The following is an 18,823-nucleotide window of genomic DNA, read 5'->3' on the forward strand; positions in this document are numbered from 1 at the left end:
ACAACTGCAGGAACACCAATCTTTCTTTAAGGCGAAATCCTTAGGTGTCTGTGTTGGCGGCGCGATAAACGGGTCTTAATAACCACAAAAAGTGTGTGAAGTGTGCAATCATGCTTTCGCCTTAACGTTTTACACGCGTGTACCGCTTGCTTAATTTTTTCTTGTGACCGCACTGGTCCGGCTCGATGATGGGATGAAAGCACGGAGGTAAGGTATTGTCGTGGCGAAAGAAAGATTTGTCCGTAGCGTAACGTAAAATATTTTCAACCATAAATGTATAAAAACAATGGCCTGAGCTGTATTTCGCTTAGCAACATCATACAAAAACTTAGCAGAGGCAGGATAGTTTCCGCACTGCTTTCATGCTCTATCCATTGATGTGCGTTTAACTAGACGTCTAAGTTTACTCTCCACAAGTTTCCACAAAAGATAAACTATTCTGTCAATGTGTTTTATCAAATCACAATGTCACATAAATAAAAGCTTGCTCCTACTTTAACTACTGTATAGCTAAAATCAAACATTCAACTCTATCTGAACTACAAGACTGTCTCATAGCTCTGAAACAAAGATGTGATTCTCGAAGCGCAGCGATATTAAAGGGTCTAAAAGGAAACCAACTTCTAACAGTCTGAACTATAGTTTAACATAAGCACTCAACCAACAAAAGGCAACAGCCACACTGCAGGGTTCTTCCGGGAAACATCGGAAATGCACTGTCGTGATTCCTTCCGCGTTTCCCATAGCACGCAGCCGAGAAAGTGCATTTGTTGTTTCGAAGAGGCACAACGCGCGACATTCCGATGTACGCGCTTGAAGCAGATTCGACAAGCACCGCAATGTTGATGTTGACGTTCCAAGCATACCGAGCGTATTGTCTGTGAACACTTCACTGCCGGAACCGAGCACTTCTCCGGATGTTTCGCGCATACAAGTTGTGTCCTTCGACTGGCATTCGCCGGTGTACCCGCAGCCGCACCACTTGTGCTATCGCGACACGCAACACACAGGACTGATAATCCCACACGCAGCTCTACGGGCACTAGCGGCCGAGTACCAATGGCAGCCTTTTACCGAGCACTGATGGCACTGTACAAAATGGCAACTTCTCGAGAAAAAGTGGGTTTCTTGACCCCAAGGAGTTTGGAAAGAACTAAAGAACAGAAGCTCTTACTTTTCGGTGGTTCTAGCCAGCCTTCTCTTGCGAAAATCTCGGCACTCCTTCGAATTATAGCCCTTGGTTGAGCTAGAACACGGCATTTCTTTGCGATTCTTCAGCAACGTCCCAACGCGCTGCTCATCCTTGAGCTTTCCTGCTAATCAGAACGTGACATAGCCTTCGTATGTATGCTTTTGAACGCCAGCGGAATGGTTTCACAATGAGATAGTTCCCAATGGATAGCTCAGGTTGTTGCTTTGTTCTTGCTCGTATAGACCTAACGATTAATTTTTCTTGCGGTTCATTGAATGGGCGACCCAATGCCACAAAATTGGCCTACCTCACGTTCTTTCCAGGTGTATTCTGGCATAGCAGCACAAACAAAAGATTTAATATTCTGTGCTTCAAGGAAGAGCAGTAAAGGTCAGGGCGGTTGGAATCGGAAGTCGGAGCAGGTTCAGCTCAGGGAGTCTCTTAGTTGGGGCGGTGGCCATGTATACCACTTATCGTTTTGCGCCAGATTAGGAAAATTTGTGTGCAGCCGGTGGGGAAGTCTATGTCGTTATGTGAGTGCGCTTGCTATAGTGCAGACCACAGAAGTTGGCGTTTTTATTTTGTCTCGCTCGCAGAACTAACGGTCTTCATAATAAAAAAAGCGAGAAAGCCGCTAGAAGAGCATAGTCATTTTGGTTCCATTGCCCGGAGTGCAACCTTCATTCACTGACTTCTGCCCATTGAATGAGTGCCCACAATTGTCAGAACCTGGTTTCTATTCGCATCAGTGACTGTAATTTTGCAAGCCTGTAACACAGCTCAGGAACCAGACGTCTTCATAAAGAAGCCTTAGATGGAGGTTCCTTTTGTCGCCCACAACTGCGGTCACTGTGGTAGCTCATCAAACTTGGCAGGACTGTGATATCCGAAACAAAAGTAGTCTAAAGGTTTCCAGCTCTAACAGGGGCAGTTTCAAGCATGGCACATCCGAATGCATCGTCACACACAATCAACAATGCGGCGCTCACAAACCGTGACACTTCGTGTGGCTGCTCGCGCTTTCAGAGAGTCACACAGCATCGGGTGAACCAAGTCCCTGGACTGCCACCGCTGTTCTCTGTAACCACAGCTTCGATTCTAGCGGGCAACTATAACAAGACAATAAATAAAATATACAGTCCTTGAATGAAAAAACGAGTCGCCGGACACCAAGCACCGTCATTGTACATCTCGAGTGATGATGCCAGGATTGTTCTCGGGGTGTCACGTCACTCTTCAATATTTTCAACGCTTCCCTACCGAAATAACGGCAGGAGCAGTAAACATGGTTTGTCTTTCCGGGCTGCCAGACTGCTATGGGGTTCTTGAGAAGAGGTGCAGCCAGGCCGTCAAAGCTAGAATCGCCGGCAGCGCAATGCCGACCCACGTGGAGCAGCCGCTGCAGCTGGGCTCGCCTATGCGGTATCTGGAGCAGTGCGTAGACACGAGGTAGCCACTGGCTTTGACGATGATGTCTTCGGCGAGTTCTGCTGCTTCTACGTCGCAGCGCAGGAGCACAGCCGTCTTAGCGCACTGTTTGTAGCCATCCATTTGGCTGCGAATAGAAAAAAAAAATAACGTACAAAATATATATGTTTTCTTTCGGTATGGAAACATTCAATCTTTAAAACACCATTACCTGACTGCACCGTCTGTGAACAGAAGGCAGTTGATTTTGTTATTTTGTTATCGATTTATTTTAACAGTGTTTTGTAACTTCGCTGTTCTTTTCTTCCTGTTTTTTTCTTGATGTTGCTTTCTTAACTAACATTTTGTAATATCTGGCCCTTTCTGCCACTAAACTACCCATAGCTCACACGTAATAAAGATGTATTATGGCTGTGTAAATTATAATTCTGGCTGAAATATTATGTGAAGACTATGCAAAACTACTAAAAGGATGAGCTAAGGTGACATTCTTGCAACTAGATTGGCTTTTAATATCATTGCCTGCATCAGGGTCTCTTCTTTTTCTTTTAATTAACGCGTGGAAACATATTTTCGATAGCGGTGCTGCAAAGAACTACTGAAATTAACCCACGCTAGATCACTATGCTCTCATTTCATGCTGTTCGTGGAACAACGCTCCTTCCGTAAAAAGCTAAGCAGGACCAAAGACACGTTCTGTTTTGGTCTTAACGTACCAACACGAATGCCGTATCTTGTCCTGAGCACTGAGCGTCTTTTCTTGGAGCTCGGCCCGCTGAACCACGTAGATGGAGGCGCACTTGTTGTAGTCGTCTTGCAGCTCTTTGTAGCACTTGGAGTGCTTCAGGTATGCTGCACATGCACATAAAGACAACTAAAACAATCTTTCACTCTAAAGGAAACCTAAACTTCGCAGCGAAGTCAAAGGTAAAATTGAATAACAAAGCCACTATTTCCGATATATGTACTTTGAGAACCGTCTTTGCTGCCAGTAATAGCTCTTGCATCACAGTATCAGTCAAAAACATAAACAAATGTAACAGTAGTTGGCTCATTTTGGAAGCACATTCCAGAGAGCAGTTGACGATCAATTACTAAAGCTGCATATAAAGTGAGGTCTACCGGGTGTCGGACTCACAAACTCGTTGCTATATAGGAGTAATTTGTTGGAATGGAAGACTGGAAAGAGTAAAACAATGGCAAGAATGCGGAAGGCCCCACTTATTTACAAACAACTATTACTGCCAAAAGATAAATGTCTTAATCGGACCTGCGAATAGCATTGCTATGCAAGTTTGTCTCAGAAGTACGGAACCTTTTATGTCAAGTAAACGACATTTTGCAAACGCGACGAACAACACGGACAGCCGTAACATAATAGATTAAACATTGCATAGATGCTGCGATGCCGCGAACCGTGTTCAGTATACAGGTCTACCACTCACTGATCCTGAATAGAGATCCTTCCAGGCAGAAGTCTTCGATGAGCTGAGCTGCGCCGCTGGTCAGTCGCTCGTAGACCTCCTGCTGCTTCTCGTTGAAGCAGCGCCGTGTGAAAGCATTCACGCAGTCCATGGCACCGGTCAGGTGGCTGCACCAAGCGCGAAATAATTTACGACAAGAGATAAATGAATGCACTGCTGGCAAACAATTCGTCACTCATTGGGAGTCCCTTCAGCGAGCGCAGATTATCCTATTCCCCCATTCTTCTTACAGAAATAGAACTGAGACGAGACGCTGACACAGAGCCCTCTACGCAGCACTTGTATTGGCGCTGTGCAACGAGCCTGTGCCGCCAACTGCACTGGACCACCAATGACGCAATACCGACTCGTCCGATGGGCCATATTGCTGCCTTTAAAGCTTCCACTGGTGATCGTGCGTTCAAAAGTTGCAACAAAAACATCCCTATGACCGCATCAACAAAGACGACAATGCCACAACTACGAAGATGATTGCATCATGGCTCTCATGCCACGGATCCGAGATGAAATCTCAATGTGTGGACAAATACAGCTTTCTTTTCTCACGGCTCCACCTGTAAAGAAAGTGTCATGACGTTAAACTAGCTCATAATACCTGTAACCGATGCCATGAAGGTCGTGCTCTCTCAACAAGTCATCGTTATAAAACACTTATAAGCGGAGAAATGCTGCCTTTAAAAAACTAACATTCCGTTGTAACTCAACGCCAGACGGCAGCAGCGTTAATGCCATTGCGTGACGAAGTTTTGTTGTTCTTGCGCAGATTTTGCTTCTTTGTCAGGTCATTCCCACAAACACTTAAAAGATTGATTACTTTTGTTTCTCTTATCTTGGATGCCACGTTGTATCGACACGAAGCATCCCACTAAAACGCTCACCACCACACAACCAGTCCTCCATTTATACAACGTTGTTGTAGAGGCAGTGAACTTGTTGAGATATATATGAACACAAAAACAAACACAAGCACTCAATTGCAACTGAATGTTTATTGCTCCAAGACGGGCATTTAATGCTTTGCTGAGGTCTACAAGGTTCTTTTTTAATATAATTTGAAATAGGGTGACTGAAACAAGGGCACAAAGAAAAATGTATTCGTTCTTCTCTGGATGTGTTCATCTTCGTGTTCTTATTTTAGACCCACTATTTCAGCTTATATTGAAGAAGTACTCTCTTGAACACGTCCACAGGTGCAATGGCAGGAAGGAATCAAGGGGGAAATCAAACAGTTTAAAGGCTTTAAAAGAGTACCAACATGATATTTTCTACTGTTCATTTTTCGCGTTAAATAAAAGTCCTTGACGTCGAAATCGTAGAAAAATACTGGCAAGCCTGAGACTGCCCCAAATAACTTAATGCAATAGAATTTGTACAGCTTTTTTCGTTTTCGTTTCCCAGGAGGTTTCGTGTCATGACGTCATGACGCAGATGGTAGTCATGTGGTATCAGAACGCTGACATTTTGACATTCATTCTGGCTCACTCGATCGCCTCTTGCGCTGGTTTCTCGTTGCAAGGCCCGGTGTAGCAGCTAGGTAGCTGCCTTTACAACTACAGCGGCCAAACAACTAGCTCACCGATTGTTCCTCAACCTATGGCGCATTTTCAGACACACAAAGCCTTTTTGGCTGAACTTTTTCACAAGTTGTAGATTATAACTGGCAGCTCTAGCCCTTTCTCAGCCCTTTGGAGTATTTTAATCAATCAATCAATTAATCATCAAATAAATCAGTTATTTATTTCTTGGGTAGAATGAAATCGTAGAATAAATTTAAAGCCTCACTCGCAGTGCACTTACGAGCAGATGCGTTTCAGCTCGGCCTCGGAGGATGCGAAGGCGAGGCTCTTGTTCTGGGACAGCAAATCCAGTTTGCCGACGCACTCCGACACGTCGTCGTTCCGGCACCAGTCGGAACTTCTGGTTGCAGCTGCGTCATCGGTGCTGCTGGTGCGACCCGCTCCTGACGCACGCGCCGTGGAAGCGGCCCAGCAGACACCGCCGTGCCATGGGCAGCACCAAAGAAGAACGACTCCTGCACTAACGTTGAGTGTGTTATAAAGTAGAGGGATAATCGAAGATAGTTGGGAACCCGTCGCAAAAGAAGTCATGACCACGTCCCGAGTTTAAAAAATTAAACATTAAATTCTGGTGTTTTACGCGCCAAAACCCCCATCTTATACGCGGCACGCCGTATTAAGATGCTCCATATTAATTTCGACCCCCTGCGGTTTTTAACGCGCACCTAACTATAAGTACGCGAGCGGCTTTACATTTCGCCCCCATCGAGATATGGCCAACTCGTCTGGGTAAAAGCCGCGATGTCGTGCTCAACAGCGCGAGGACGTACACCGACTGGGGTACACCGTTGCGGGCAGCCGAGCTTCCGCTTGTCACCCGCGGGCACAAGGAGCAACTGCAGCGGCAAGTGTACGCTCCCAAGCGGGATAAGACTTCAGAGATACTGCAGTAAATATCAAAAGAAGGAAATGAGAGGTTAGCGACATCTTATTAAAGACAGTTGTGCGAAAGGTATTTCTCGCATAGTTACAAAAACGCGCCTTACAGATACATGATTTACAATCTGACGTAATAGTTCTGCGGAAATCCGCGAGGTGGAAAGAAGTAATTAATTAAGGGAAAATGAGACATCCACCCAATCGTAGCAATTGCTACAAAGGAAACCCATACGGGTTCCTCGAAAGAAAAGCCTCGCAGTTGAAGAAAAATTCGTCCTGGTACGGAACTCGAACCCGGGACCACCGCCTTTCCGGGGCAGCCGCTATGCCATCTGAGCTAACCATGCGCCAAGCCGGTGGTAGGGCGAAGTCGAATTTATCGACAATTCGAAGCAAAGGCAAGTGTTTGACGTAATAGTGCTGCGGAAACCCGCAGAACTTTCTTCAATTCAACTTTCTTCAACTGCGAGGCCTTTCTTTCGAGGAATTATAATGGGTTTCCTTTGTAGCAATTGCTACGATTGAGTGGATGCCTGATTTTCCCTTAATTAATGATTTACAGTCCCAGTAAAAGCAAGTATCCTGCCAGACTCAAGGGATGCTCAAGATATCAAGTCGCCAGTGTCACTTGCAATGACGCTGAAGCTTTCTTAAGGTAGAAAATCTCATAAACCTGGTAAATGATCGACGCTAGAACTGCGAAAATAACGTGCCAAATCCATTACCTAACAGGTCTCGTTTTATAACTACCTTACTATTGAGTCTGAAAACAAAATATTGAGTTAACAAGCAGTACCTAAGTATGCTTTTGGCCTCGAAACAGGCAGCATTACCAGGCAGTGCGAGATAGCTTAGACTAGTAGTATGCATGTATTAAATGCGACCTCGTTCATCTTGAGTAATTTCGGCTGCGCAAGAATTGTGCAGTTCCCCGAGCCTCACGTTTTTCCGCGACTAAGTGAGAAATATCTTTGCGCAAATGAAACAGTGACAGCCTACAAGAAAGATTCTTTTAAATTCTAGATTCATTTTGTAACTGTGCGCCTATAGCATAGAGCAAAGGAATGTTGCTCTCTGTGTTCTGGCTCTTCCTTGTTGCTGGCCTTCTACAGACATTGCAGGAAGGGTAGTTTGTCTTGTAAGAGTTATTTTTTTATTTTATTTTTTCCGTGTTACCTAACTTTACGATACTCACAGCGCGCATGCGTGCCACTAATGCCGTTATTAAAGCGATGCTTTATTCAGCTTTTCTGCCCACTTTTTGCGTGCTCGCTGCTGCTGTCTCACCTATTGCAGAACAACTTGGACCACCGGTCATGCGCCACTGCGGCTGGCTGCTGCCTGCTGGATACTGACTGCTTGCTGTCTCGCGTGACTGTCGTCCCAGGCACAGTGCATACTATCATCGGTTATAGTGAAAAGCGAGGCCGCTGGGGACCGCTGATGATTACGCAAGCACCGACGCGATCTCCAACGCAGACGTACTTTCTTCGCCAGCAGTCACCGTCATTCCTTCGTTGTTCGGGCATAGTGCAGACGAAAATAGCAGATATAGTCTGTCGTCTTCACTCAGTGGCCATCATTCCATCGTCGTCATTTCGTCGTGGCCATACTGTGGTCAGCATGCAGGCCTTTGAGGTTGTATCGTCATCGTTCCGCTGTCGCTAATCTGTCGTCGACACTTACTCGGTTGTTGTCGTTCGATCGTCATCATTCATAATCATTGTCATTCTTCCTTCCCATGCAGTCGTGACGACTTCGTAAACGCGCAGCAGTAGGCACACACCCATTGTCATGCAGCTGTGCTCACTCCGTGGTCGTCACGTCGGAGTTGTCAGGCCGTCGCGGTTCCACTGTGATCAATCCGTCGTCCTATAGCGTTGCCATCCCATTACCGTCGATACCTACTGCCCATTACCAGAGGACACAAGTAAAGAAAAAGTCGGCAACAGAGATGTACACAAAAAAAGTGGCAACATCAGCCATCTCCGTAGTGGGCAAGTGCCATGCTATAAAGAGCGAGCCAGCCATCCCTCCCGACGCCAACATCTCGTGGTGTGATCAATCACGTGTTCACGAGAGGAATTGAAACTCGTAACGTATCTCTTTACAACTCCTATTACTTAACCCGTGCGCCACTTCTCACCGTTGTGGAGAGTCAAAAACAATACGAAGAAAACCAACAGACTTGAGAACATGCGAGGCTGAATTTCTTGCAGCCATAACATGACTTTTTGATCCCGTCGGCATTTACAAATAGTATACCTTACGAAGTGTATAACGCGAAGAAAAAGTGTGCATTTAATGTGCGTTTCTTTCGCCCTCAAATAGAGGCCTAGCCTGCATCTAAAGATTTGCGTCAGCTCGTTACACTTGCGGGACCACGTTACGTATGGTTAAATATTTCATTTATGTTGTAACGTTAACAATTACATTTCATAATATAACGCTTCATTTACGTAATTTCCTGCAAGCATTTGGGGCATTAGCGTTGTGTCTGCGGGACGTTTACTTCGTCATTTGCACGAACATCACCGTAAGCTTCGCCTAGCACCGATTGGCACGTAAGCATGGAACCCGCCTATTTTTCCCCCTGTATTATAATGTTGCTCTCAAGCGTAACATTACACACCCCCCTATTCTTCTTCATTTCTTTTTAAATTGTAATTTTCACGTTGTTTATCGAATATGGTGCAAGACAGACGCATGGCAGATTCTAGTGCGGCGCGACAGAACTTTCACCTTGAGTTAACGATAGTTCCGCAGATGCCCGCAGATAAAAGCTCATTTTTTCAACAGTTGAGCTCGAGTAACAAATCGTCCGAGAGAGGTAGTAACGCATTTGCGACGTGATTGAAGCGCTGGAAAACCTGAATCGACTTTCACTGATGAAATACATGTGTAACGAGAATAGCTAAAAAATTACTATTGAAAGAGTGGCGCGGATTTCAAAAGATTTAAAGGCGTTTTTCTTGGTGCGCTAATAGCGCAATCCCAGATGAAAAAAAAGTATATTCTAACTTTGGTCTAATTAAATATTTACGTAAAATGAGCTTCAAGTGCGAGGGAATAGCGCGGAAGTTGAAGCATAAACATCGAGGCATCGGATTAGCATTACTAACTTTACCTTCACCACATATTCCAAGACATGCTGTGCACAAGTCCTGCGGCTGCTCGTAACGAGCGCTTCGAAAATATCCCGGAACCGGACAAAAACTGGACTTGTGAAACGGTGACATTGCAGGACGCTGTCATATTTCCAGGCTGAGATTCAGACATATAATCCGCAAACATGTTCACAGCGTTGCTGTGAACATGTCTCTTTGAACATGTTGCTTTATTTTGTTTTGATTTTTTTATTTCTTTTTTTGTAATTTGAGTTTCTCGCTTCAATATCGATATTGTTGCGTGTGTGTGTGCTCTTTTTGTAATTTGAGTTTCTCGCTTCAATATCGATATTGTCGTGTGTGTGTGTGTGTTTCGTAATTTGAGTTTCTATTTTCAATATCGATATTGTGTGCGTGCGTGCGTGTGTGTGCGTGTGTGTGTGCGCGTGCACGCGCGTGTGCGTGTGCGTGTGTGTTTCACTGGCTTAACATGGCTTGGTGATGTTCTTGATGTCTCGTGCTAAACATTTTGTAACCGGGGCGTTGCTGTATATCATCGTCCGTATATAATCGCTGCTGCATTGTTGCATCGCGTAGCGTATCGGGTATCGTAGGCAGTACGTTCAGCAGCGAGCGCAAGATCAAAATATGTGGCATATTGATTTATTAGGAACCTACACTTTTACTCTACATTTCATTCAAAGCAGAAATTTTTGCAAATATTTTCTAGCTCCCTAAATATAAGGGCGTTTCATATAAAATCACAAAATATGTGAAATGGCGTTCCATGTGTAAAACTATGTTCCAGAGAGATAACCACTGTTATTGGAACTGTGTTCCACATATTTGTATCTATAATATATGAAACATTCTTCTACTCAACTGTAACTGGAGTCGTGTTTAAGTACGTGTCTAACCATGTGGGACACCGTTCCACATACCTAATCATGGTTGCAATTAGAGAAGTGCGAAAAAATGATCAATAGTTACAAATGTGTGGAACACTGTTCCGTTAAGAATGGCTATTTCACTATAGAACGTTAATTCCACATATTTATGGCCATGTGAATTTAAGAAGCATAAGGTTCAGATATATGCAAAACCGTTCCTTATATTTTCAGACTCTAAGCGGAACGCCGTTCCATTAATAGGAGTGTAAAAAAATTTGCAAAAATGTTGCACTCGTATAGCTGGAACCTAAGTATGTGGGATGAAATTAAGAGTGTAGAATGAATGCATTCTGGGATCTCCCGTACCAAAAGCACGACTTGATTATGAGGCACGCCGTAATAGTGGACTCCGGATAAATGTTGACCACCAGGGAACCTGCCCCCATATGCCCGGCACACGGGCATCTTTTGCATTTTCGCCCGATCGAAGTGCGGCCGGCGCGGTCGCGATGCCATCCCGCGAGCTTCTTCTGCTCAGCAGGGCTGCGCCATAGCCGCTAAGCCACCGCGGCGAGTAAATTAAGATTGCATGTGGGGAGCCACATTAGGCATGTGCATCAGGAAAGCTACGTAGATTTGCGCATCGATTGCCAGGTTCCAGCTAATGTTTCTTCCGAAAAGCTTATTATATATTTAATTAAACGGCGCAGTGGACGCGTGGCTACAGTATGCGTTCCATCTCCCTCCGGTGCCTTTCCTCCGAAGCATTTCTCATTCGCGCGTCTGTACACTGGCGCTACATAAAATGTGGACGCGCCACTGATTTCTCAGAAAGTTGCCCAGCTGGTTAAGATTCGTTCGGTGGAATCTGCGACCAGGGCGTCCAATTATCAAAGCGTTTGCGGGTCTCATTAAACAGCGCCGTGCGTTAACTCGGCTCTGAAAACAAGTGCGAAGCGGTACTTGGTGGTCTTAATTAGGAAGATTCGCACACTGCTGTCTCGTGTTCGTAGACAGGATTTGAATGATTTGCGCGAAGTATTGATTTGCGCGGAGTATTGAGTTGCGCTAAATGCGTATTTTTGTATGTACTGACACTTCTCGTGAAAGCCTCGAGGTGCGTCAGGAGATGGTAAACAGTTCTCTTGAATGGAAAGTTTCGTGAATTTGGCCTCAGGTTAAGAGCGTCCCGCCAACACTTCTCGAAATTAAATTATTTGTGCCATTGCTTACTGCTTCAAGGCAACATGTTAAAGCTCGCGGCTTACCTCGGAAAGACAAAGCCGAAATATATTGGCGTCTGATATATAGAGTTACAGAACGGGTGCCAACAGAAGGCAAACGCAGTCGATGATGGCATAAAACTAGGTGGGGTGATGAAATTAGAAAATTTGCAGGCACAAGTTAGAATCAGTTGGCGCAGGACAGGGGTAATTGCAAATCGCAGGGAGAGGCCTTCGTCCTGTAGCGGACAAAAAGAAGAAGAAGATGATGATATAGACAATTTCTTTTTCCAATAATGTGAAGCAGTGACGCAATAGCTGGATGCACGCAATATTGTTAGCCATTCGCGGACGCGCGCCACCAATCTCCTTTCGCGAGTAAAATAAATCGGGCGTGGCTGTAACGGGGACGCAGCCACAATGGGGCACGTGAAAAGCCTTGTGCGTGCTGTAGAGGGTTTATGAGCACTATAGGGCACAGACATGATGCAGATCAAATACAGAAGTTACACGTATTCACGCATTAGAAATATTACGTGCATAACTTACGTTCTACATTTACTGCAGGTTCTACAGTCCAATTTTGCAAGCGTAATGGACTCGCTTGTTTTGTACATGGTGGCTGGGCCATCGAGTAAAGCAATGACCCTCATATTGGCGGCGCCCCGGACTGCTCTGAGCCGCTCGAGCCCACCGCACTCGTAGACAGAACGGGCTCCTGTGCGTGCGCTTCTCTGAGAAGACTGGCACGCTCCGCCGTGGTCAGAGGGGTTGGATACGTCTTGCTGCCCGAGTGTCCTCACGCTATTTCGTGACACCGCGTGTCGGACGTGGGGCGCCATAACCGAGCAAACGTGAAATTTCTGCGAAACATCGCACATTTGTAGGCCTTTAACTGCTGATGAGCACAGGTTTGAGTCTGATCGATCTTCCATATTATAGCACAATGCGTTGTTGGGCAAGTTGGTTCATTGTATTTGGAAAGATTGATTGCGCTTTGTAGACGATCAGTAGGAAGAAGACAGGACAGGCGCAAACTAACAACTGAGGTTTATTCGAGGAAAACACTTAAATATCAGACCATGTCAGCGCAGGCGCATCAGGGTATCAGCAGCAGAAAAGAAGAAAAAACACAAAATCAGAAAAAAACAATGGCGTGGCTCAGCTAAACATGTTATCTAGGAAACGTGCCTCCTCATTGTAAAGCATGACTGATGTGTCACTGATGCATACCTGTCCCTTCTTTTTTATATACTATGCCTCTAGAAGTTCTCGTGCTTTTTCGTTATTGCACTTGCGCAGAACCAGGTTAAGATCCTGCGCAAGTGCAATAACGAAAAAGCACGAGAACTTCTAGAGGCATAGTATATAAAAAAGAAGGACAGGTATGCATCAGTGACACATCGGTCATGCTTTACAATGAGGAGGCACGTTTCCTACATAATATGTTTAGCTGAGCCACGCCATCGGCTTTTTTCTGATTTTGTGTTTTTTCTTCTTTTCTGTTGCTGATACCCTGATGCGCCTGCGCTGGCATGGTCTGATATTTAAGTGTTTTCCTCGAATAATCTCAGTTGTTAGTTTGCGCCTGTCCTGTCTTCTTCCTTTTGATCGTCTACAAAGCGCAACCAATCTTTCCAAATTCCATAGTGTAGTTGTATGAGCTTTCTCAAATGTAACCCCTGCTGCACGAATCGACAAACGTACTGCCGAGCTATGCCTCCCCGAACGCCGAGCGAGACGCTAATTTTAGCTCCGACTGCATCACGCGTGGCGCCACAACAGCGCCATCTGCGCAAGCGACATATGCGTGACTGAGTGATTGCTTCGTTTTTCTACGCAGCGACACCACAGTGAGATGCGTGAGTAGTACGGTTGCGAAGATATAAGCGATAAAGGCTATAACATGATTTTATTACATCGGTTCTAGCAAACACTGACCATCTTCAAGTAAGTTTCAAGTAAAGATAGTGGGATTTTCACCCGAAAGGTCAATCACAAACAGCGACAGCAAGGTATTGCTTTGCACTTGCACTCCCGGGACGGTGTTTTAAATGTACGCAGGTGCGATGTCTGCGCGCGAGAAAATAAAACTGGGCGAGTCGGTGGGAGTCATCAATCAACAGGGAGCCCGCCATTGCGCCCGAAGAAGCCGTTCTGTCTTTCCTTTGTATGCACAGGCAGAAAGGAAAAAACAAAGGCAATAATGTAACCCAAAAATAGAATAATTTTTTCTTCTATTTTCCGTATAGTGATCTTATTTGAAAAAAGAAAAGTGTTTTCCTTAGGTATCAATCCTAAAAGGGGTGTAGTCTCTCTTCCGTTTCAGTTTTTCTTACTCACGCAACCCCCCCCCCCCCAATAAAAATTTACTACATAGTTTACTTTCTGCTTACCCGCTGCTGCTTGTTTTTGAACAGGTTCCTCACATACCGAGGTCTTTAAATCTGTGCAACGTTGGGCAGGTCAAGCGCTGCTGCTAGCCGTGCTTACGTCGTTATGCGTTGGAAGCGTTTGTGGGTTACCAGCGCCCAGCGCATTTCAAAGCGAAAGCTTCACTAGCCGGGAACTTGCGATTTCGCCGTGGCCGCGCTCCGAGGAGGCACATGACGTCACACCGCGTTCCTCGTGACAACGCATTTCTCCTCGTTGCGTTCGCCTCCGCTCGCTTCGCCAGCTGCGTCGCATGCCTGATAACATGTCGGAGGATTGAGAAGGAGAGCTCGCGTGCGCCGCAACCACAGTTGAGGCGGCAGTATGGGCGGCGACAATTCTGATGAGCGGGAGGAGGCCTGGAATCGACATCGGAACGAGATGAAGAGGAAACGAATAGCCCAGGAAACAGACGAAAAGCGCCGAACGACTGGCTAAACGCCGCAACATTGCCAGACAACCAGACTAACCTGCGCTTGCAATCAAGCTTAACCAAGGCTAACCATGCTTTGCCTTAGCTTTCGCTACGTATATCCTGGCATAGCCGAGCTAAGCCACTGCCAATTTTCTTTTTAGTAACAGTTACCATGCGACAAAGTAGACAAAGTATTTGGGCTAGTTAGTACACGGCTCACTAGTCGTATAAGGCGCTTCAGTGCGGACCAACGACATAAGATCAATAGGATCTTAATGCCTTCGTGTGCACTGTTTCTGCTTGAGCACTGAATACAGTGCCGCAGCCTTAATGGCTGCTGCACTGCGTTGACGAGAATAAAGACAATGGGAAACCTAAAATATTGAATAATGAGGAATAGAAGAAAATACTGTGGGTTGTATTAAAAGACCCATTTTCCAGACTGGATATATATATATATATATAAGAGTGGGGTTGACTAACATGCACAAGACAAAGATAATCAACAACAACAGGGTAAGGGAACAAGAGTTCAGGATCGCCCGCCAGTCTCTAGAGTCTGAAGGAGTACGTTTACCCAGGTCAATTAATAACAGGGAACCTTGATCATGAGAAGGAAATTCACAGGAGAATAAAAATGGGTTGCAGCGCATACGACAGCCATTGTCAGCTCCTGACTGGAAGCTTACCATTATCATTGAAAAGAAAGGTGTACATTCAGTGCATTTTACAGGTGCTGACATATGGGGTAGGGACTAGACTGACAAAGAAGCTTAAAGGGAAGCTGAAGAGTCTGTCGAATTCAATAAGATGCTCATATACGGATGCGGCAACCTTATAAACCATGTAGGTCAAATTTGGGATTTTTTTTTCCAATAGGAGCGACGTAATCGTCGGTTGAAATTGCGCTGTAGCTCCGCCCCCCGTCGAATGCCGCGCGCTGCTGCTGACGCTGACGATGCGAGCGGAGACCGGAAACCGCGGTGTTGTGACGTCAACTTTAGTGTTTTGCTCCTTCGCAGCCTGCGCGACCGTGCCTGACCGTGCTTGTTTCTGCGTGCGTGCCGTCGTAATCTGCTTCGATCGACCCTGCATTTCTTTGTTGGTGCGTCTGTGTGTATGTAGAGTGGTGGTCAACGTGCGCAGCATCAACTGATGTGGTGGGCCGATCATGCCGTCTTTCTGTGCAGCCTACAGTTGCACGAACCCCAGCGGCCGCGACGATGTTGTCTTCCATTGCTTCCCACAAGACAAGAAGCTTTTAAGGAAGTGGGAGGCTGCTGTAAAGCGAAAGAATTTCAAGCCCTCAAGAACAACACTGCTGTGCTCCAACCACTTCCGTGACGACGATTATCACCAGAATTTCCACTAGCAGGCTTTCTAAACGCAGCGCGAAAAGATCGGAGCAACGAAAACAAAGACGGCACGAGTGCGGACTGACTGATGATAACTGGTGTTGGAAGGCCTTATGAATACACGAACTCGCCAAAACCTGGATTTTGATTTACTGCGAGCTCCTTCATGTTAGCACGCTGAACGGAAGGTGCATGTTTATTTCCCGCCCTCGACGCAGGTTTCGTCGCAAAGCGCCGCGAATTTTCTATTTGCACGTGTGTTGTAAAACAGCCTGCACGCAGCTACCATAACGCAGTGCAAATGTAGAGTTTGCATGTGCTGGAAAGCCGGCGCACGCCAGGACGCTACGCTCCCCCCCGTCTCTCGCGCACAGCGAGAAACCGACCGTCTCACGTAGCCGACGGAATTCGCCGCCTTTACGACTTCGGTTACGAGTAGTGTGCGGATGGCGCGCAGATGAAGGTCACTACACGTACTGCATGAACCGGGAAGCTTTTCACGCGTTTGAACCGTCTTTGTAGGTTGCCGACAGCTTTGGACAGCGCACAAATGCCGACGATCGCATCCCCGCTTACGTTCCACGAGGAGGCATGCAGGAACACAACACTGCAGTTGTTTGACCGGAAACGAGCTCACTAGATCGGCGAAAGATCGGTGAGATCACTAGATCGCTTTGCAAAAAGCATACTCACCAAAGAGCATTTCCAACACGAGGAGATCCCAAGACTTCGCTTTCGTTCTCGTCGAAAGCGCTGCTCGCACCAGCATCGTTTGCTTCTTCGAGAGGCCGGCTCTTTGCAATCGGCTCGTACATGTAGGGAGCAACGCCGAACTCTTCAGAAAAACGCAGACTCTCTAAATTTTCTATTACCTCTTAATTTTCCATTACGGCACCAAACTACCTGGCACCGCGCTTCATGTGGAGCGGCAGCGGTCGGTCGCTAAAGTTGACGTCACGGGTCGCCCGACCAATCACAGGCGGAAACGAGACGCGCGAGCTGGGCGTGTCCGCTGCTGCACTTTTCGTCGAAATAAAATATATTTGCGCTTTCTTTCGCTCAATTTCGATACGATATTCGAATTCGGAGGGTTGAAAACCATTATGTACACATGTTCACTCATTTTTTCTGGAAAACCTTTCAGCTTCCCTTTAAGAACAAGTTAAGGACCGCGCAAAGAGCGATGGAACGAAGAATGCTAGACGTAACGTTGAGAGACAGAAAGAGAGTGGTTTGGATCAAAGAGCAAACGGGTATAGCCGATATTGTAACAGACATTAAGAGAAAAAAATGGAGCTGGGCAGGTCATGTAATGCGCACGTTAGATAACAACAGTTGGACCATTAGGGTTACAGAATGGGTGCCAAGAGAAGGGAAGCGCAGTCGAGGACGGCAGAAGACTAGGTATGGTATGGTATGGTATGAATAACTTTATTTAGGTCCTGAGGGATCAGTCTGGGACTGATGCGGGCCGCTCCCACGTCGGTACAGAGAGGCCGAGCCCCTCTGCCAGCACACGGGCCCTCTGGACAGCCCTGAGTTGGTCCGCCAGCACTTCACTGTGCAGCATTCGCTGCCACCACTGTTCACCTCGAGAACCATCACCGGCCAACGCCAAGCAGCGCCACAGCATGTGTTGTAAATCGAGCAAACCCCCACACTGACTACAATAGACTGAAACCCCGCAGTCCGGATTAATTTTATTCATGATGACCGGGTTAGGGTACGTCCGTGTCTGCAGAAGCCTTAATGTAACCGCCTGCGGCCTACTTAATTTAGGATGTGGCAACGGGAATGCCCTGCGCCCTAAGTAATAGTGCTTGGCGATTTCGTTGTAGGTTAACAGTTGGTCCCTGTACTCAGGAGCGGGAGATCCAGCCCCTTCAGGGAGTACACGGCACACTAATCCTCGTGCCTCCCTGTGCGCCACCTCGTTGAGGTTACGCGGGGCTCCCTCCACTGTCCCCATGTGCGCCGGGAACCAAGTAACGGTATGCGAAGTGATATCCCTACCCTGCAGCAATCTGTTAGCCGGTTCTGCAACAAGTCCTCTCGAGAAGGCTGTAATCGCAGATCGCGAGTCGCTAAACACCAAAACTCTTCTAGAATCAATTAGTGCTAGAGCAATAGCCACCTGTTCAGCAACCCCCGGGTCTTTGGTATAAATGGAAGCAGCATTTCTAACGCTCCCTTTGCCATCTACTACCACCACCGAATAAGCATTTTTACCATTAATCCATGCGGCGTCAACAAACGCAGACTCCTCCTCCTGATCCTTTGCCTCTCGCAACAAAGCCCTAGCTCTCGCGACCCGCCTCCCTACATTGTGCACGGGGTGCACATTCCGCGGAAATGGACGAACCATGATATTTGCCCTAAGGTTCACGTTCAACTCGTGTAGAGGCGCCCTATCGTGCGACACAGCCACCGATTCTTCAATTGACTTTAATATATACCTACCCGCTGGTGTACCTAGCAACCGCTCCCTCTGTGCGGTACGTTGAGCCTCAGCAATTTCATCTAAAGTATTATGCAAACCCAGTCGTAACAACATATCGTTTGACGTAGTCATAGGCAGACCAAGCGCAGCCTTGATGGCTTTTCTGATTAATTAGGAAATTAGGAAATTAGGAAATTCGCGGGCGCTAGTTGGAATCGGTTGGCGCAGGACAGGGGTAATTGGAGATCGCAGGGAGGCCTTCGTCCTGCAGTGGACATAAAATATTCTGATATATATATATATATATATATATATATATATATATATATATATATATATATATATATATATATATATATATATATATATATATATATATATATATATATATATATATATT

At 46.2% G+C, this 18,823-nt stretch overlaps 1 protein-coding gene across 1 annotated transcript in view; it reads right to left on the bottom strand.

Moving 5' to 3' along the window:
- Nucleotides 1–378: 378 nt before the first annotated feature.
- LOC142557720 (uncharacterized) overlaps nucleotides 379–18,823 on the bottom strand; it is an 89,425-nt gene continuing 70,980 nt past the window's right edge. The window contains exons 2-5 of the mRNA XM_075669765.1: nucleotides 5,902–6,136; nucleotides 4,066–4,211; nucleotides 3,337–3,472; nucleotides 379–2,747 (exon numbers count right to left, since the gene is read on the bottom strand). Coding sequence (XP_075525880.1) covers nucleotides 2,507–2,747; nucleotides 3,337–3,472; nucleotides 4,066–4,211; nucleotides 5,902–6,136 — 758 coding nt within the window. The 3' untranslated portion in view covers nucleotides 379–2,506. The remainder of the gene's footprint in view (nucleotides 2,748–3,336; nucleotides 3,473–4,065; nucleotides 4,212–5,901; nucleotides 6,137–18,823) is intronic.

This window comes from Dermacentor variabilis, chromosome 9 (assembly GCF_050947875.1).
Source record: "Dermacentor variabilis isolate Ectoservices chromosome 9, ASM5094787v1, whole genome shotgun sequence".
In the NCBI taxonomy this organism is placed as follows: domain Eukaryota; kingdom Metazoa; phylum Arthropoda; class Arachnida; order Ixodida; family Ixodidae; genus Dermacentor; species Dermacentor variabilis.